Source organism: Myotis daubentonii, chromosome 20, assembly GCF_963259705.1.
Source record: "Myotis daubentonii chromosome 20, mMyoDau2.1, whole genome shotgun sequence".
Lineage (NCBI taxonomy): Eukaryota > Metazoa > Chordata > Mammalia > Chiroptera > Vespertilionidae > Myotis > Myotis daubentonii.
This window is the reverse complement of record NC_081859.1, coordinates 6,284,049-6,304,917: the sequence shown is the minus strand read 5'-3', so window position 1 is coordinate 6,304,917 and position 20,869 is coordinate 6,284,049. Positions and strand designations below refer to the sequence as shown.

At 45.3% G+C, this 20,869-nt stretch overlaps 1 protein-coding gene and 1 pseudogene across 3 annotated transcripts in view; one reads left to right on the top strand and one right to left on the bottom strand.

The window, feature by feature from the left end:
• The first annotated feature begins 1,571 nt into the window (after positions 1–1,571).
• Positions 1,572–3,675, top strand: LOC132222385 (U2 small nuclear ribonucleoprotein B''-like; annotated as a pseudogene).
• Positions 3,676–5,711: 2,036 nt separating this feature from the next.
• NVL (nuclear VCP like) overlaps positions 5,712–20,869 on the bottom strand; it is a 46,215-nt gene continuing 31,057 nt past the window's right edge. For all 3 annotated transcript variants that reach the window (XM_059677772.1, XM_059677773.1, XM_059677774.1), the window contains 5 exons: positions 16,146–16,252; positions 13,837–13,913; positions 11,485–11,573; positions 9,906–9,976; positions 5,712–6,016 (listed from right to left, as the gene is read on the bottom strand). In XM_059677772.1, coding sequence (XP_059533755.1) covers positions 5,972–6,016; positions 9,906–9,976; positions 11,485–11,573; positions 13,837–13,913; positions 16,146–16,252 — 389 coding nt within the window. In that variant the 3' untranslated portion in view covers positions 5,712–5,971. The remainder of the gene's footprint in view (positions 6,017–9,905; positions 9,977–11,484; positions 11,574–13,836; positions 13,914–16,145; positions 16,253–20,869) is intronic.

Below are 20,869 nucleotides of genomic sequence, written 5' to 3'. Positions count from 1 at the left end.
CAGGGCTCGCTCTCACTCCCCTTCCTGACCAGTCCATGTAATAACCCCCGCCCCACAGACCCACACAAGCGGCCCTCTCCTTCAGCTGCATCGCTCTTATCCTCACGCCATACCCTCATTCCCTCTAAACCAGTGGTTCTCAACCTGTGGGCCGAGACCCCTTTGGGGGTCGAACGACCCTTTCACAGGGGTCGCCTAAGACCATCAGAAAACACATCTATAATTACATATTGTTTTTGTGATTAATCACTATGCTTTAATGATGTTCAATTTGTAACCATGAAAAGACATCCTGCATATCAGATATTTACATGACGATTCTTACCAGTAGCAACATTACAGTGATGAAGTAGCAACGAAAATAATTTTATGGTTGGGGGTCACCACAACATGCGGAACTGTATTAAAGGGTCCCAGCATTAGGGAGGTTGAGAACCATTGGTCTAAAGGATCCTGGGTTCAACTCCGGTCAAGGGCACGTACCTTGGTTGCAGGCTCCACCCCAGCCCGGGCCCTGGTCTGGACAAGTGCAGGAGGCAACCAATCGATGTGTCTCCCTCACATCCATGTTTCTCTCTCTTCCCATCCCTCCCAGTCTCTCTAAAAATCAATGGAAGAATATCCTTGGCTGAGGATGAACAACAAAAAAAGGAGGGAGGAAGGTGGTGGAGACAAACAGCATTGATTTGTTTGTGTTTTTTTTTATCTGAAACAGCTCTCAGCAGATTTCATCTTGGGCACCGACGTGACTACAAACCCTCCCGGGGACGGGCTCACTTCCCAGTGAGTCAGGATGGCGGAAGGCCAAAGCTCACCTTCACGGCTCCGGCTTTTGCTCTGTGCTTGACAGGCTTACGCCGTCACAGAAATTTATCTCGATGATTTACAGCCTAATTGCTCCTACCTCAGCCCATGATTTCAGTCGAAAGTCGTTTTCCCCAGAAGGAACCCTCAACTCTACAAATCGTTTTTATCGTGAAATATGTCAGAAGTACAGGCAGGAGCATAGAACGTCTATGTATAGTGGGAGAATCATAAGAGACACAGAATAAGGGAGGGGGACACGGGAGGTACTGCTCAAAGGTAAAAAGCCTGTCATCACCCAGACTGACCTTGAGCAACAAGGGGGCTGGGGCACGGACTCCCCGCGTGGCGGAAAATCCACACAGAACTTCTTTCTCTCTGAACACGTAACTACTAATCGCCTACTGCTGACTGAAAGCCTTACCGATAACATAAACGGTCCATTTCCACGTTTATCATGGGTATTACATACTGTATCCTTACAGTCAAGTAAGCTAAAGAGAAAATGTTATTAAGAAAATCAGCTGAGACCGGTTTGGCTCAGTGGATGTAGCGTCGGCCTGCGGACTGAGGGGTCCCGGGTTCGATTCCGGTCAAGGGCATGTGCCAGGGTTGCGGGCGCATCCCCGGTGGGAGATGCGCAGGAAGCAGCTGATCAATGTTTCTCTCTCATCGATGTTTCTAGCTCTCTATCTTTCTCCCTTCCTCTCTGTAAAAAATCAATAAAAATATATTTAAAAAAATACTGATTAAAAAAAAAGAGAAAATCATAAGGAAGAGTATTGGCCGTGTTTATTGAACAAACCCACGTATAAGTGGAGCTGTGCAGTTCAAACCCATGTTGTTCAAGGGTCAGCGGTAGTTAGAAATGAGCTAAGAGGATCGCTCTTATGTCAAGTCTCTGATCACAAATAAAAACGCTAATGAAGAGGGCAGCAGTAAACTTATCTTCTAACTCACCGAGTTGTATACATGAAGTATGTACAGCTTTCTGCATGTCAACCAGACCTCAACAAAGGGGCAGCCCTATCGCCTCCTGCTCCTCAGAGGTGACCATTATCCTGATGTTTATCTTAATCACTCCCTCTCATTTCTTTTCTAAGAATTAGAAAAAAAAATTTTGACTTATAGAGAGAGGGGAAGGGAAAGGGAGAGAGAAAGCGAGACATCAATGTGAGAACAGCTGCCTCCTGCACGCCCCCTACTGGGGGACTGAGCCCGACAGGGGATGACGCTCCAACCAATGAGCCACACTGGCCAGGCAGTAAGTTCATGTCCAATCAACGCATCTATGCTGCCCGACAAACTACAATCCAAAAACAGGAAGAGAGAGTCTGAACATTCCTTCCACATCCAATTTCTTAGAGAGCGGAGAACAAAAAGGACAATTGAAAAAAAGCCCACATGAAGTGGGTGCGTGAGTGTTTGCAGAATCAATTAGCTTTTGACCTCCTTGTCAGGCAGGGCATTTTCCTTACAAAACAGATTTCCTTATCCGCCGCAAAGCAGCACTGCCCCCACCCAGTATCTCTCCGCTTCTAAAGCTTCCAGTTATTGCGAAACTCGCCTTTCCGTCATATTAATTTCAAGAAAGTTCAAGCCAGTGGAACTTCCTGGAGCGTGAAAAGGAGGGCCATTGTCCACTTACCAGGCGCACGGCTAGCTGGTCAGCAGCGTGGGAGCGCAGGTTTGCCTGTCTGTGCAAAAAGAAGACGGTAATTAGAATTCCGGTGGTAATAAATACATATAATCTCCCCTTTAGAGCGTTAGTTCTAGAGAACGCTCGTGTAGGCCAAGTTCTTAGAAACACTTTCGTCCGGGCATTCTCGGTATTGCTGAAAGGGCTCCAGAAGTCATTCCGTACCAGGGGAAGTCCCATATCCTAAGCTTTGCTGGCTCCTCCTCAGGGAACCATGAAGTCCCATTTTGGTAGATGGCTGGGGTGGAAACAACATGAAATCTCCATCAAATCTCCCCAATGCTTGGTTCTTAGGGGACACCATGCTGGCCTCGGGCTATCTGAATAGTTTAACCCAAAAGTTGGGTATCAGACCCTACCGTACGGTTTCTATCGACAATAGGAATGGCAAAATTTAAAAAGATCGAAGCGACCCCTGGATGCCCCATTTTCTCAGTTTGGCCATGTGGTAGATATAGCGGCTTTAAAGACCACGAAGACGGGGGGGGGGGGTAGCCTTGGCCATGTTCAGTGTCTAAATACTAAATGGGGCTCATCCACGCAGGCCTTGAGACAGTTACAAGGATTTCCATTGTAGGGGAAACTCTTGCGAATCCAGTATTGAAGAACAGATTCTGATAGAGCAGCTAAGATGTGTAAGACCTTTACTGACAAAGAAAAAAAGCCAAAACTGTGGAACAGGCAGCAAAGACTGCTAATACGAAGCTTGACCAGCGAGCACCGCATTCAGCGAACACCCTGGAAATGCAACACCCGATCCTCAGGCCCCAGATTACCCTCCAAACTCTACGTTATTCCTTAATAACGTACCAGGAGGGCCTAGTGAGGTGATGCTATCCGTGCTGTTCAGTCAGTTCCCTGGTTTCAAGGAAGTGCCTTTGGTACCCGGGAGGCATGACATTGCACTTGTTGAATTTGAAAATGATGGGCAGGCTGGAGCTGCCAGGGATGCTGTACAAGGATTTAAGGTCACACTATCCTGTGCCGCGAAGATCTCCCATGTCAAGAAATAACATCTGGGCCCTGGCCGGCGTGGCTCAAGCGTCAGCCTGCGGACTGAAGGGTCCCAGGTTCGATTCCAGTCAAGGGCACATACCCGGGTTGTGGGCTCAATCCCCAGTGTGGGGCATGCAGGAGGCAGCTGATCAATGATTCTCTCGCATCATTGATGTTTCTCTCTCCCCCTTTCTCTCTGAAATCAATAAAATATATATATATAAACATCCCAGAACGTTTTAATTCTTATATATATATATATATATAAAATATAAATAAAGTGGCATTTCAAGCCCAGAAGCAGGCCCTGTGTTGGGGGAGGAGGCACTCCTGGTAGTGGGAACACTGAGAAAAGGCTGAAGGACATGGGGTTTCATGGGAACGGCAATAAAGCCATTGGGGGAGGGGACGGGACAGGTGCCGAAGGAGGGCTGTCAGATTCAAAAGTCCGTGTGTAAGCGGACTGATGAGTTTAGGCTGCGGGAGGATGTGAAGCCGGGTGTTCTCGTGGGTCAGAGATGGGAACACGAGATGAGCTAGGAGGCCGAGTGCACCTTCTGAAAGGTGATGACAGCTCCAACTAGGTCAGTGTCTGCTGAACAATGGAAGGGACGGATGTCAGACACATTTCTAAATAATAAATGACTGGTTACCGGCAGGGGAACTGATGGGTGATGAGCTCTGTGGGAGGAAGGGCAGGTGTCAGGAGGGAGGAGGAATGGAAGCTAATGAATTGGAGTTTTTTTTGTCTCGAGACTCACTGTTCTCAGGAGATGGTATGTCCTCAACTAGAGATAACGTGGACCTTTTACAGACACACCTAAGAAACAGTTCTTTGGAACAAACGTTGCCGAGTGTCTCCCTCCTCTCAAGGGCAAGAACGACCCGCCAGTGCAGCCAGACTGCCCTGCCAACACGCTGAGGACACATCCCAGAACGTTTTAATTCTCCCTTCGTTCGTGATCATCTATCTCTAGGACACGATCCACATCTGCTTTTGCTTTTGGTGGGTGTTGCCTCCTCTGCACCCCTCTCTTCATACCCCTCCCTTGGGCCTGTGATACTCGGTTTACGTGCCTGTATCCTTCTGTGAAGTCCTTGGAGGGAAAAAAGGGCTGTCTTATTTACCTGGTTTGCTTTTAGGTATTAGTACTTTCCCCATTTTTATCAATTACATTCTTAAATGTAGCATACCTGGGGTGGTGAACACACAAGACAGTGTACAGATGATACGTTACAGGATTGTTATCAGCCAGTGTCACCCCAATACATTCACTAAAAAAGGGAAAACAATATTCTGACGGAAAGAAAAAGTAGCCTAACCATGTGTGTCGAGCGAGGTGGAGTAGAAATCTTGGGAGAACAGACCCAGGTCATGAAACCCACCGACCCAGCCTCAGAACACACGCGCGGCACCATGAATGAGGAATGAGATTAGACACGGCATATTAAACCCTTCAGAAAGGATCAGCAAGGGACTCATCAGAGGTACCCGGGCAGAGGCCAGCGGGAAAGGGCTCCCACCCCGCCAAACCTGGGGCCACCTGCACATCATGTAATGACAGCAACGGGAAACAACACATTGACAACACGGTGATACCCGCGTGTGATGGGAAATGGACTACTTACAGTTCCAGTACCTCCCTCAGGAAAAGGGTAACCTTACGGCACAGGAAACTTGGCAGAACCACCTTAACCAGGTGATGGAACTGGACCATCTCAGGAAGGGGCAACTCGAAATCACGGGCCTTTGACGGGACGCAACGAGGACTCGGCGTCGCTTCATGAAACGCCTCCCGAAGGTGCCAACTTGGGTCTCATCGAGAGGGAACCACAGACTAACCCGCACGGAGCGCATTCTGCAAGGAGCTGCCTTTCAACCTGCACAAGTCTCAGGAGCCAGGACAGAGGAGCTGCTCCGGCCTCTAAGGAAGCAACAGCCAATTCTAACCTGGACCCTCTGATTATGAAGGGCGTTCCTGGGAGCACGGGGGACACGGATGGAGCCGGGATGGAGATGGGAGCAGTGACCACTAACTCCCTGGCTGTGATGGTGGCTGACGCAGGGGAGTATCTTGGTGGTAGGAAATAAACACGGAAGCATTTGGGGTGATGGGCCATCAGGTTGGCAACTTCCTTTCAGATGGTTCAGAGGAAGAAAGTATTTTTTTTTTTTTTACTGTAAATGCAACCTTCCAGAGTACACTTGAGATAATTTCAATATAAAATTTTTATTAAAAAAAGTATCAGTTCTTTTATTTTGGCAGTTCAATTTTTTTGAAAGAGGAGGTAGGCTGTTTCCAAACAAGGCTGGCCAGATGGGAAGAAATCTTCAACTCCGACTTGGCCTCAGGAATTTGAGAATCAAAGCTTACGTGAGGCCACCTCTGTCGAGCTGCAGGCGCCCGCTCGGAGCGCTGGGCTTCTCACCAGGCGGGCGCACGGGACTCCTCCAAGGCCGCTGCTGGGAAGTCACTGGCCAAGGGACTGCTTCAGAGCCTCATACATCAGCCGGTCCTGGGGTGGGGGGAGGGGGGGGCGGGAGACAGAATACAGAGCTGATCACTGTTCTGGGATGAACTGTGTCCCCCCCCAGAATTTATATGCTGAGGTCCCAGGACTTCAGAGTGACCTTATTTAGAGACGGCGTCGTCAAAGATTAAGTGAAAATAAAGTCGTGAGGGTGGGCGCTCCTCCCAACAGGACTGGCAGCATCTTTACAAGGAGATTAAGACACAGACAGGCATGGAGGGAGGGAGGTCCATGTCATCTGTAAGGGGCGGGGCCTCAGAAGAAACCAGCCCCGCCAACACCTTGATCTTGGCCGTCTCATCTCCAGAAGTGTGAGAAACAAACTGCTGTGTCTAAGCCCCCAGTCTGTGGCACTTTGTTACATCAGCCCGAGCCAACTCACACACAGAGCTGAGCTCCCCTCCCCGCATCTACGTCCATACACACTCCTTTCTCCAGGGAGTACCCATGACTCTCATAACTGTTGACATAAAAAGTTTGCCCCCCAAATCAGGGTAAAAGATGCTTACGTCTCTATCTAATTAGTAAAGCAAAATTCGAAACCATACTGAGTCCGGACTGGAATGAGAGGCAAAAGCGGAGGCTGCGTGAGCAATACTATTTGTCAGAAACTGTCAGAGTATTTTTCAATGGGGTTGGATCATTCTACATTTTCAACAATGAAGTATGAGAGTTCTAGCTGCTTCACATTCTTGCTACCCTTTGTTGTTGTCTTTCACATTTAAGCCATTCCACTCCTATACGTTTATCCCAAAGCAATACACCAAATTTCTGCTTTCCAGCCCTTTACAATATTTTTTAAAAATCAAATTTTGTTAAAGTATTCCTCTGGATAGTTAAAATGTTCACAGGCTCAAAAATATCTATAGCCCTGGCCGGTGGGCTCAGCGGGTGGAGTGTTGTCTGCACCGAGAGGTTGCTGGTTTGGCACCCAGTCAGGGCACATGCCTGGGTTTTGGGCTCGATCCCCAGTAGGTGTGCAGGAGGCAGTCGATTGGTGCTTGTCTATCGCATCGATGTTTCTCTCTTTCTCTCCCCCCTCCCTTAAAAATCAAAACATATTTACAAACATGTACGTAAATAGTTATAGAGTGAAAAAAGGCTCTGTTCTATGCAGCCCTCCATCAATATATCCTTTTAGATTGTCCTCTGCATATATGTGCAAATACACCAGGATCAAGCAGCATCACTAAGACACACATGTATCCTTCCTAAAAGGATAAAAAGACATCTACAATGTCTGGAATTATAGGTTCAGATGTGCTTTTAATAGAATCCACTGGATTGAATCTCTCATGTAGTCAATACACTCTAATTAGCAAAAGCTACTGTCAGTGTAACATTAATGGAGTTGAGTGACCAGGTTAGCAGGTATCTATGTATACATTTATGGAAGTGCTTACCATACAACTCCTAATTGCTCATAAAGATTAGGAACTGTGTCTACATGATTTTATATCTTATAAGTCCAGCAGCGTGTCTGGCCTAAGTATATAGTAGGTACATGATAAATGTTTATGTACAGATGGAAGAATGAGATCGTAGGCAATCCATTAATACACATGGTGTAAGGGGTGGTTTTCCCTCTCATAAATGTCAATGTGAGAAATAATCAGGCAAATAGATGACCCATGTTATCCTGAGTGTGAAGAAAAGAATCAAAGTTCTCTGGCCAGTGGGTGTGAAAACCACTAACTCACTGAGTTAACAAAAGAGTAGGGTTTCTACGCTGTGGGTTTTATAGAGGACAGGAAAAAGGTGTAATTTATGTTTGAGTGAGACTGGCTTCCTGATAGTGGAACAAGGCCATAGTAGGCGGAGTGAAAAGACTATAATTTGAGATAATAAAGAGGTGGAAAAATAATCTCAAGGTCTCAACATTTATTAACAGTTAACCCTGCCCCAGGTCACGGGTGAGCCGTTAAGGCTGAACAACAACAACAAGCCAGCCGAGTAAGTTATGCCCTGCTGGTCTGTGAAGTGACACATGCTGGACGCGAGGGCTTGGCTTCGCTGAGCAGAGAAAATAAAGGATGACACAGCTGAAACGAACATTCTGGATTCACAAAAGCAACTGGCAAAAAAGAGTCCAAGCTTAGTTGCTGGGCTATCGGTCATATCAAATTGCCAGCCTATTAAGTCTTCTTGGGGCCACGACAGACATAGCCCCTCACCAGAAAGTAGGCGGGCAGGATCTTCAGATGGAGCCTGGCGGGTTGGCACCAGCAGAGTGGGAGTGGATGAGGCAAACAGGCAGAGCTCAGAAGAAATGTTGCTCACCGTCCTCACTTCCCACCCTCAACCCGTTAGTGAGGATTTACTGGGCCAGGTGACAATGTCTGCATTTGGCCTCTAAACCAGACCCTACTGTTACGCCAGCCAATTGCTGGACACCAAATCCACTTTACTTGCTGTTACTATCCGACCCCAAGTTCAGCATCGTGAGGCACCAGGGAAGCAGCTGCTCCCGGGAAAGAGAGGTAGCAGCTTGATTTGACGGCTTGAGAACATGCCTAACATTCCAGAACTATAAAGACCAGCTCTGCAGACCCTGGGAGAGCACTCACATGCCTACCTCCTTTCCTTTTCTATTTCAGACATCTCCTGGTCATCTAGTTAATGTTAACTCACTTCAAAGCCAACTGCTATTTCTCTAAGTATGTCTGAAAGGCTAGAAAACTATAGCAAGTGTTCCTTTCACATTTAACAAAATCTAGTGATTCTCTCAGTGAAAAAAAAGCACAAAGTCCAAACCCTCCACAAATAAGGCAGATGACTAAGCTGATTATTACAAGTCAATTAACTTGAGAACTACTGTTTTATTTTCATCTTTTCATTCTAGGGCTTGAAGTGAAGTTGCCCCTTAGACCCAGCCAGAGTGAATTCCGAGCTGGCCAGGAAGTGGTTTTGGCATGAGCTCCTCACCTGAGCTGGACCAATCACAGGCTTCCCTGAGACGCTCCTGTTAGAGCCATCGGGGATTCCCTTGCTACGGGGGCTAATAACCGAGCAACCTGTATGTCTGGGTGAGTAAATATGTAGAGGCAGCCATCTTCCCCCGCAAGATGAGGTTTCTGGATCCAGTCTGCCCAATGCCAGCTACACCCTCAGCATTCTTATCTTCTTGGAGCTACACTACTCAAACTAAGCGCTGGGGACTTACCCGTAAGTTTCAGGAAAGTAAAAACATTTTCACCATAATGTCAGAAAAGGTTAAAAAACCACTCTGGCTTTTCCTGACAGAAAATGCCAGGTTTACATGGTGTTTCTTACTTTGTTGAGGGGTTGTTTGTGTAAGTTAAAATGGTTGTTATGCAGTGAAGTCCGGCAGCTATGACACTTACAAAGAGAGCTGGCAGGGAGATACCCAGCCCTGGGAAATGTCTGGGTTCGATGCTGCCGGGATCCGTTCTGTTCACGTGGATGCCTTTGGTTTCCGGATCCTGGAGCTGTGATGTGCCTTAGCCACGAGGACCTGCTCGTGGACTCTACCTCAACTGCCTTTAAGTCGTTAGCCCTTTATCACCCAGCTCAGTGGTTCTCATTATGATTATTGATTGAAAACTGTAAGTCAAAGTCCAAACGGTTATATGAAGAGATTGCTGTGTTTCTCATTATGATTATTGATGGAAAACTCTAGGTCAGCCCTGGCCGGGTAGCTCGGTTGGAGCGTCAGAGAAGCCAAGGTTGAAGGTTCAATCTCCGGTCAGGGCACGTACAAGAAGAATCCACCAGTGCAAGCATAAGTAATTGGAACAACAAATTTCTCTCTCTCAGGGACACTCACACAGGCAGTCATTTTGTTTTCATGAGGTCATACCTACCGGTCTAAATTCTCGTCCCTCTTCTCTCTACATTTAAGAACATTTCTTACCTTTTTTGATATAGATGACTTCACTTTCTTGAAAGCTTCTTCAAAGTGCTTCTGATTAATCTTGAGTTCACCTGCGGGGCAAAAGCACAAACATACACATCTGGGCACGGTATGCTGGTTGTGATTTAGAACTTAGTTTCTCTCGAGACTTCCAACCATTCCAGGGGAACAGTGAGGAAAGCGGTGATGACATTGGGGCTAGTCTACTCAGAACAATATTCAAACAAGATGTAGGACCCTTGTTCCTTTTAGCTTCATTTACATATTCCGGACCATATTTAATTTTACTATAAACGGTTAAGTTTTATATCATGTATTTTAGTGCAATCTCCTCCTGATCCAAGCAATCAAAGCAATTTATTTTGGAACAAATTATATAAAAAAGTACTTTGTCTTTAATTAGAGATTTTTACCCCTTTAAAAACAAAAACAGGTCCCTGTGTATTATTTATTAGTTTATGCTCCCCCCCCCCCCCCCCCGCTTTACGGAGATAATTGTAGACATATGAAAGTTAAGGTGTGCAACATGATCACAAGATATATGCATAAACTGCAAAATGATGCCCATAATAAAGTGTGTTAACACCTGCAGCAAAGCAGGGATGTCAGAATGAGTTCTGTGTTTACAAGACAACGTCCAGACAGTCATTAGTAGCTGCCAATGCGCGTGCGGCGGCGTTAATTTTTAGTTACAAACAAACCCCAAGCTCGTCATCAGATCCAGCACTCAGACAGCCTACTACCACAGATGAGGTCTTCTACAAGAGATTCTAATTTTGCTCATTCTATCCCACCTACTCCAAAAGGAATTTAAAATAGATGACAATAAAAGAAGTTCAGATAACTGAATCTTAAAATTAACCGAAAACCTCGGGACTTCGTGACTGAGATATGTATGCGGACATATCTAAGCTGAGCACATGCTGCTGTAACCGTAAACAAATTTAACTCTAAGATTCCTGGAGGCCTAAGAAAAAAAGATGGGGGGGTCGGGAATCAGCACAAATAAAAGACATCTTTTGGAAATCTACTGAGACTTGAATTTAGATAAAGTACAGGTTCAGAGGAAAAGGCAGGCCTTCTGAAGAAGGTATGTATAAGGACTGTCAAGGACAGCCACACACTGATGCAACGATTACCCATCACAGGAACCAGGCAGAGGAAAGGCTATATTCTGTACTTGGCCTGGCTGGACTGCAGGCAGAAAATGAGTCATTTTTGGCCACACGTACCCAAATCATATGAAGACACTCTCAAATGTGAGGAACAGAGCCAAGCTGTTGAGATGGCCCCAGGCCATCACATAGTAACATGTACAGATTTTGTATTTTGAAAGGAGAGTCTAAGTGTATGGAAAGTTATTTCAATTTTCACTTCTCACGCGTGTGTGTTTTCTACTTAATATTAATATTTTCTACTTAAAATTAACATCATATTCTGAAAGGTTTCTAAAGGTCTTATCAGACAGTTTTACTATCACAGATGAGAGGCCAGACAATGGTCACGTTCCCGATCGACAGTGGTTCTAGGTGTCCAGGGTGACAACTGAGAGCACTAGAGCCTCTGGGGAGAACCGTACCTTTTTCATGTCCACTGTTCTGTCTTGCCATTTCCTGTCTGAGAGCACAGACAGAAGCTTCCCGCACCAACGCAGAGAGATCCGCGCCCCTGTAATGAAAGAAGTCGTCTTACTTGTTTATTCTTAGATACTGTTTAGGCCAGAGCAATTTTCTTTTAAGTCGCATATTAAACAGTCAGAAAAGAAACTGACTGATAAATGTGGGATAAACTAATTATAGTCAGTAGGAAAGAGTTTTAGCTTTCACTTAAAGTATTTCTAACTTTCAGAAGGAAGGAAATGATGGAGGAAACAATGCAATGAATCATAAATGGTCCCATGGTGACAGCTATAGATACCCACGTTAATATAAAAAGCTTAGAACATCGCCCGACTAGCGTGGTTGTGGTTGAGCATCCACCTATGAACCAGGAGGTCATGGTCTGATTCCCGGTCAGGGCACATGCCTGGGTTTCAGGTTCGATGCTCAGTAGGGGGCGTGCAGGAGGCAGCGAATCAATGATTCTCTCTCACCATTAATGTTTTTCTCTTCCCCTCTCTGAAATCAATAAAAATATACTAAAAAGAAAAAAAAAAAAAGCTTAGAACATCATTAGTAGAAAGAAAGTGACACACCATTTATTGTAGATTTTTGTTCACATGGCCTGTGCTAAGTGCTGATGGCCCATTCCTAAATTTCCTCATTTATAAGACAAGCTTCTATATAAAAAGTCATTTATGGCTCCATGTTCAAAAGGGGAAAATACAAAGGCTATAAAGTCTTTGATGTATTTGATTCAAGCTCAAGCTAAGTGGACTCTTAAGTTACTTAAAATATGACAAGAACTAACAAGCCTTCACTTAATTATTCCATGTAATAATATGCTGACTTCACATGAGTTCAATAGAAGACAATGGTGCTGACTGGTGTTTCACTACATTAACATCTTGACCAGGTCTTGGCGATTCTTTGAGAAAGAGCTTGAATTTGGGACGAAAACCTTATTTCCAGACATTAACCTACTTTATTATACAATGTTGATGACCCACGTAATATATAAAATGAAAGACCCACAGAGTTTAAATTATTAACTGAATCCAATGTTTCTGTTGTAAAATGTTAGGGTTAGAATATTAGCTAATAATCACATACATGCTGGACTCGTTGAGACCATCTTAAATGAGCCAAGGTTACTGACCAGAGCGCATCTCTCTCAGCGGCGTGGGGGTGGCAGAACAAAGATTGACACTCAGAGTCTAGATGCCCATATATTAAAAAATTGGAGATAAAACGTCTCTGACCACACTCCCTAAAAACGATCAGCATGGCTTCGAGTGAAGTCATATTGATAAGAGATGGTGATGGGACTTCTTCAGCGGGGACTGGAGATAACGGAGGGCCTGGGTTACACCAGTGCAGCGGTTCTCAACCTGTGGGTCACGACCCCTTTGGCGGTGGAACGACCCTTTCACAGGGGTCGCCTAAGACCATCCTGCCTATCATATATTTACATGACGATTCATAACAGTAGCAACATTACAGTGATGAAGTAGCAACGAAAATAATTTTATGGTTGGGTCACAACATGAGGAACTGTATTTAAAGGGCCAGAAGGTTGAGAACCACTGCTCCAGTGGCTGTGTTCTTTGGCTGTAAGTTTACGTTGCTGAATGACAGACTCCTGAAGTTCTCAACAATGAAAAGCCCGCCTCCGTCCACATTATTGGCCTTGACCTACAGGGACATCATGAACCCCAAGTATATTGTGGACAGTCAACAGAGCCTTTCAAATAAGCCAAAGACATCTTCCCCTAATAAGCTTGCTTCATTTCCTCCTGTATACTCAAACGGGAACGTTAACCAACTTCCTTAAAAACATATGAAAAAAAAACCAACACCACCAAAAACTACATCCACCACACAAATATGAGTGCTGAAGGCAGAAATGCTTCCCTTCCTGCATTTACTACGGGCTGTGTGGATGCTCATGGGTGGATGTGCTGCGAAGTAAGTTCTGAGCCATGGAAATGAGCACAATAGCTTTTTCTCTTCGAAATGCTGAAGCACCTGGGTAATTTGGCAACCGGTCACAAATACTCCGAAGGACGGACAGACAGTATGTGAAGGGCAGCCGTGGTGGTCAGGGCAGCTGAGTAACAAGAGTCAACACATGAGAGGACCCCCCCACTTCCGAAATTCCCCCTCGTGGGAGATGCTTCTCTAAAAGGAAAGAGCAGGAAAGGGCCAGACCCTACACCAGGTGCCCTACGGGATACCCGACTTAATCCTCCTAGCATCGTCCTTCTCCCTCATGTGACACACGAGGACACTGAGCCTCAGAGAGAGAACGAACTTGAGACTGAGATCCTTACGAATAGCAATCGCAGCGCTGGTCACCAGCAATCGCTTCCAGGTTGACATCTGTGTCCAGTGGGGGTTTGGTGCCATTCTGAGTAAGAGAGAAAAAACTATTTGGCATTGAGGGTTCAATGACCGATACTTTTCCACATACAAGGTTCTTAATAAACAGCACTGGCTACGTGACTAAATGAATATAACTGACTCCCGCAGCAGTGTTACAAGATTTTTACAAATTTCCATTTTGAGAAATGAGGTTAAGAAGCAGGCTCCAGCCCTAACCGGTTTGGCTCAGTGGATAGAGCATCGGTCTGAGGACTGAAGGGTCCCAGGTTCGATTCCAGTCAAGGGCATGTACCTTGGTTGCGGGCACATCCCCGGTAGGGGGTGTGTAGGAGGCAGCTTATCAATGTTTCTCTCTCACCGATGTTTCTAACTCTCTATCCCTCTCCCTTCCTCTCTGTAAAAAAAAAAAAATCAATAATACATATATATATATATATTTAAAAGAAGCAGGCTCCAAACCTGGGCAAGCTAAAGGCAACTTATGCTTAGGAAGTTTGAAGAATCTGTCTGCAGTTGCAAAAACAAAACATCACCAAGAAAAAAATCACCAGCTCCATCTTCCCCAAGGTGAGGAAACCCATTTCCTTTGCTGATGAAACGTGGCCACGAAGTAAGCAGTGCTTGGTCTTGACGTGCGTGTGTGCGTGGTTTCTGGTTGGCCGGGAAAAGAGAAATAATACTGCAGCCGGCCAGGAGCGAACAGGAGGAAACGGCTCTACAAGAACAGCCACAAGCCCTCCGCTGAATGTGTTCTTTCTCAGCCCTTTACCTAAACGCAACCCTGACTGTGGTGCCAATTCCCCTTAGCTCCTACCAAGAGATGCTGGAAAGGACAAGTATCAGATCCGTCTCAGCATTCCAGCACTAACACAGCGCTGTGCATGCACACAGGATGTGTTTAGTGACGTTTCTAGTACCTCTCAGAGGCAAACAAAACAGCTTTTAGTGATTTAAAAGGTATGACATAAATGATAGGTTCGTGAGTATTTGCTTTATTATTCTGATTCATAACCTGCATATACAAAGCCTATAGTCTTTGTAGTAATCATTACATTAGAAAAGAAATAGCTTAAGAAGAAATATACACACAAAAAGAGAATATTTGCCATTAAGCTTCAAGGTAAGTGTAAATATTAGCACGGCGTTGCTCCAAGCAGGATGTGGATCAGTTCCAGCACCTCGTGCAGTCCATCACCTGCCTCTGGGCCCGCACTCGGACGGGTCCCTCCTTCCTCCCAGCTGGGCGCATTTAAGAATTTCATGAGCTGGACATCTGCTGGCTGCTATTATTTAATAAAATGCAAATGTTCATTTAACACAGGCTCAAGAAAGTTTTTCCTCATTCAATCCACTCTGACCCGGGAAATAATCATGGCAAAAATACTCTCCGGGAGACCTTAGGCAAACAGTCTTTGTGCCTTTTTTTTTTGGCGGGGGGTGTGTTTCATCCTCACCTGAGGATATTTTTCCATTGACTTTTAGAGAGAGTGGAAGAGAGGAGGAGAGACAGAGAGAGGGAAACATCGATGTGAGAGAGACACATCGATTGGTTGCCTCCCACACACTCCCCAAACTGAACTGGGGATCGAGCCTGCAACCAAGGTACATGCTCTTCACCGGAATTGAATCCGAGACCGTCAGTCTGCTCTAACCGCTGAGCCAAACAGGCTAGGGCTGTGCTTCCTCCCCCTCTCCCCCGCACTGTGTGTATAGATGGTCAGACTGCATGACCCCTAAAGTTCCCTTGACTGTAAATGCTTTCAATTTAGTCAATTAACTCCAGGGTGGGAGGGTGGCATGGAGCTTTTTTATGAAAGCTCATGGAGTTGGATATTGAATGATATGTCCACGTTTTTTGTGCATGTATTACATTTTAATAAAAAGGTTAAAAAAAGAAAAAAAAAAAGAGGCAACGCCATTGGACCAGGAATTAGAAAATCTGAGTTCCTGAGATGAAGGGCAGTGAATGCAGCAAGGCCAAGGACTATACACTCAAAGACGGTTAAAACGGTACATTCAAGTGGGAGTTTTATCACTATTTTAAAGACTATACTATCTCAAAGCATCTGGCAGACATCAAATAACCTTTCTGGCTTCTGGGGCAAGGGTAAGTTTTAATAACATTTATAGGGAAAAATCGAAGACAGACTTGGAGACAGAGGCTGCAGAACAGAGGCGATTGGGCATCCTCAGTTGCTACTTGTCTGTATTTAAAACGAGAGAAACAGACACAAAAACTACCACCTCCTTCACTCACTTTTGTGATGGTTTTTAAGATGGCGAGACGATCTGCGGGGGGCGGCAAGCCCACGAAGAGGGTTTTGTCCAGGCGGCCGGGGCGCAGGATCGCAGGGTCGATGATATCTAGAGAAGAAGGGAGAAGGGAGACAGGAGTCTTAAAGAAATAGAACAGAGTCTTTAAAAAACATGTAATTAACACGAGAAATGGGAAGAGTATATTTTGTAAAAGGAAAAACTGATTAGACTTCATGAAAATGAAAGTTTCTCCTTAACAAATAGGCTCTTAAGAAAGGGAAAAGCCCACTCCCCGCTTCCTGCCCAAACCTGCCTTCCTCCAGGATTCTCATCTCGGATAACGACCCCCGCCCGCCCCCCAAATATCAGGCAGGTTTCTCCTTCCTTCTAATGGGAGACACATGCTATCAAGTCTGCCTCCCATCACCTCGACCCTCAGTCAAGGCCAATGCAATGTCCTCCGTGAGTCTACCTGCCCCTCTCTGGGATTCCTTACAGTGCTGCCAGGATTACTTCCTAAAACACACATCCAATTCTCTCGACTCCTGCTCCCCACTGCAGACCGAAGCCTGACTTGTCAGTATCATGCTAGAGCATCGCCGGACAAGCATGTCTAGGGGTCACCTGAGTCTGCAGGGCAAAGGTCTCACACATTTTGGTCTCAGGAAACCTCTGCACTTTAAAAAATGACGGAGGACTCCTTTTTAACCTTTCTACCTTGCCCTTCCCTGACCCACTTGTCCTTAGATGGCCACTGTAGATTAGTTTGCATTTTCTAGAATTTTATATAAGTGGTATCATACAGTATGTATTCCGTCTCCTTTCTTTTACCCAACAGAATTATTTTAAGATTTAGCTAAATTGCTATGTGCATTTGTACTTGATTCTTTTTTATTGCTGAGTACTATTCCACTGTATGGATACACCCCAATTTGCTTTTCATTCTTCTGTTGAAGAATTAACATTTGGCTCAAGTCCACTTTGGGACTATGTGCTATGAATACTCGTGAACAGGTCTCTGTAATAGGCGTTTGTGGGATGCAAAGCAGTATGGCTATATCACACTATAGGTGTATACTTAACTCTTCAAAACCAGGGATCGGGCCTAAGCTGGCAGGTGGACATCCCCCGAGGGGTCCTGGACTGCGAGAGGGCACAGGCTGTGCTGAGGGACCTCCCCCAGTGCACGAATGTTGTGCACCGGGCTTTTAGTCAATGGTAAGAGAGAATCATGGATCAGCTGCCTCCTGCACACTCCACACTGGGATCAAGCCTGGAACCCCAGCATGTGCCCTTGAACGGAAACGAATGAGGCGGGACCATTCAGTCCACAGGCCGATGCTCTATCCAGTGAGCCAAACCGGGTAGGGCCCTGGAGTCAATCTTGATTCTACTCTCCAACATCCATATCTAATCCACTAGCAAATCCTGTCAACTCTATGACACAACATGTCCAGATTCTTTCTACATCCCCAGGCATCGCCTGGTACAACAAACAACATCTTGCACTTGGACTATTGTTGTATTTCCTAACTGAATCCCTACATAATTGTGTCAGAGTCAAGATATCAATTCTTACATCTGCAATGAAAAAGTCACCAACAACCCCAAAGCTTTAAAGACAAAATGCATCACTCACAAATGAGACGGATGCCCGAAGAGGAACACCTCCTATCTCTTGATCAAGAAACAACCTCAATGTCCACCAACTGGTGAAGAAATAAAAGGCGGTGCAGCCACGCTAGGAAGAATTTTCCAGCAGCAAAAAGGAGTGACGTGTCCACACATTCTACAACATGGATGAGCCTGGGAGACATCACTACAGTGAAAGAAGCCAGACACTACAGCCCACATATTGTACGATTCCACGTGCATGAAATACCCAGAACAGGGAAATCTATGGAGACAGAGAGTAGATTAGTGGTTGCCCAGGGCTGAAGGTGGGGGAAGGATGGGGAGTGGCTACTGACACAGATTTCTTTTTAGGGTGATGGAAATGTTCTAAAATTAGACAGTTGGGATGCCTGCACAACCCTGTAAGTATACTCAAAACCACTGAATCGTATATTTAAAATGGGTAAAAATTATGGAATACTGCATATGCCACTAAAGCTGATTTTTACAAAAATTAGATCTTCAGACTAATGAGACTCTCACTGTGCCAGTGAAAATTATTAATTATTACAAGTTCAGACAGCCCTCATGAAACAGAAGTATATCTCCTATGATTCATTAAACAAATAGTTACTGAGTGCTACTATGTACCAGGGCACCCATAAATCAGCAGAGGTGATGCCAGGGCCTAAGTTAAGTTTAAAAGGGCAGTACTGTGCCAAAGGGTAAGATATACAGGCTTGACTATGGCATCTAGTCATTGGTCAACTGCCTTCAAGGAACATTCAACCATGATCCAAAGCCATTCAGATTAGATAGGTCAGAAGACAGTACATTTCACTTGGAATTCAAGTGGCTAAATAATGAAATAAACCTTTTCTTTGTAAGCCATCCATGCTTTCATCTGACAAATAATTATAGAGACTTTTTAACTGATTTTTAGAAAGAGAGAGGAAGGGAGAGGATAAGAGAGCTAGAAACATCAATGATGAGAGAGAATCACTGATTGGTTGCTTCCTGCATGCTTCACACTGGGGATCGAGCCTGCAACCCCAGCATGTGCCCCAGTGGGAATAGAACCCTGACCTCCTGGTTCATGGTCGACCCTCAAGCACTAAGCTACACCAGCTGGGCTGGACAGAGACCTTGAACTAGGGCTATCTCTCCAATATAAAAGTGCAAACCTAATCCTGGCCTGGAAGAAGCTTAGACATAATTTCCTTATTACTTTTTCCAACTGAGCCATACATAGAAGGCGGAAACTCTTTCTAGATGCTGAAATGCTGCCGAAACAGACCCCTACCGAGTAGAAGAAAAGGTAATAAGCTGGTGTAGCTGTCTGGGAGTGTTTTTAACCAGCTAGACAGGGAGTTAAATGGGAACAGGTAGTTCCTCAACTGAGAACATCCTTTAAGGGAGTTGGTATTCAAAGAAGGGAATGCAAAGGAGTGTGTGGGAGAGATCAAAACTAGGCCACCTGTGGTCTAGATGTGACTGTACAAGGAGCCTCATGCCCTTGGGCTGAGCACAGGGAACTGGTTTATTCCCAGAAGAGGGCGGTCACAGTTCTTCAGAACAACCAGCGGTAGGATGGGGAGGAGAGAGTCTTTTCATTTACTTTGTAAAAATCAGTACCTCAAAAATTAGGAAGAAAAATAAAGGCAGAGCTAGAAATAGGAGAAAAGAAGAAATTTAGAAGATCAATTCGGGAGGGTTTAAGATCCATCAAGTACTAAGCATAGACATAAAACAAATGAACAAAAAGTCACATAAAAAGGACCAGAATGGCCGAAACCGGTTTGGCTCAGTGGATAGAGCGTCGGCCTGCGGACTGAAGGGTCCCAGGTTCGATTCCGGTCAGGGGCATGTACCTGGGTTGCGGGCACATCCCCAGTAGATGTGCAGGAGGCAGGTGATCGATGTTTCTCTCTCATCGATGTTTCTGACTCTCTATCTCTCTCCCTTCCTCTCTGTAAAAAATCAATAAAAATATATATTAAAAAAAAAAAGGACCAGAATGGCATGGACCTTTAAAGAGAGAGAGGAAAAAAAAAAAGCAACACCTACAAATTATGGAGAAAAAAAATGTTTTCAATTCAAATTCTATACCCTGCCAGGATGCCAATCAATAATGAGAACAGAATAAAGATAATTTCAAATATACAAGAAGTCAAAAAAGTTACCTCCTGCATGACCTATCTTAGAAAACCCGCTGAAAAATAAGCTCTAGCAAAATGAGAGAGTAAACCAAGAGAGAGATAAGATCAGAAACAGAGGGCAAACCAAAGCAGCGCAGGAAAGGTGACCCTGAAATGACCCGGCCTCAGAGGGTGGCCAGCCCAGATGGAGCTGGAGGGGGGAAGGCTCCAAAGGGAAGGCTCTAGATTAGAAACAAACAAAGGAACACATCAGATGAAGAACAGGAACAGAGAAAAGAAAGCAAAAGAAAAATATTAGGGTTATTAAATTTAAGAATAACAAGGTCAAATGGAAAAGGAAACCCAATCACAGAATTATTCTTGGGGAGCAGAGAGAAATATTTAGTCATCAGTAATGTAAACAGTGACTAGTGATTTAACTGAAGTTGTGATCAAACTACCTTCTATTTATATCATAAAAGGCCGTTACGGCGTCACGACCAAAGGAGCAGTGGCTCTTGTGGCAGAAGGCAGGGCGCGAGCTACTAGTGCTACTAGTGGCGGAGAGCTAAGAGTGGCAGAGGGCGGGGCAAGAGCTATGAGCAGCGATGGGCGGAGCAGCCAGCTGAGGCAAGTGGAAGTGAGCTACTTGTGCATGATTTCGTGTGTGCCGGGCCTCTAGTGTGCATGCGTGTGTGTGTGTGTGTGCGTGTGTGTAAACACACACACACACACACACACACACACACATATAAATAAGGCTAATAAGCAAAATGTACCCTTGGGAGTTGGACCAGGAGACCAAATGCTCGCTATGATGTGTCCTGACCACCAGGGGGTGGCATGGAATGAAGGAAGGCCCTGGCCGGCAGCTGGAAGGCCCCAATCCGCCCTGATCGCTGACCAGACCTAGGGACCCTACCTGTGCACACATTTTGTGCACCAGGCCTCCAGTATTAAAATATTAGGAGGA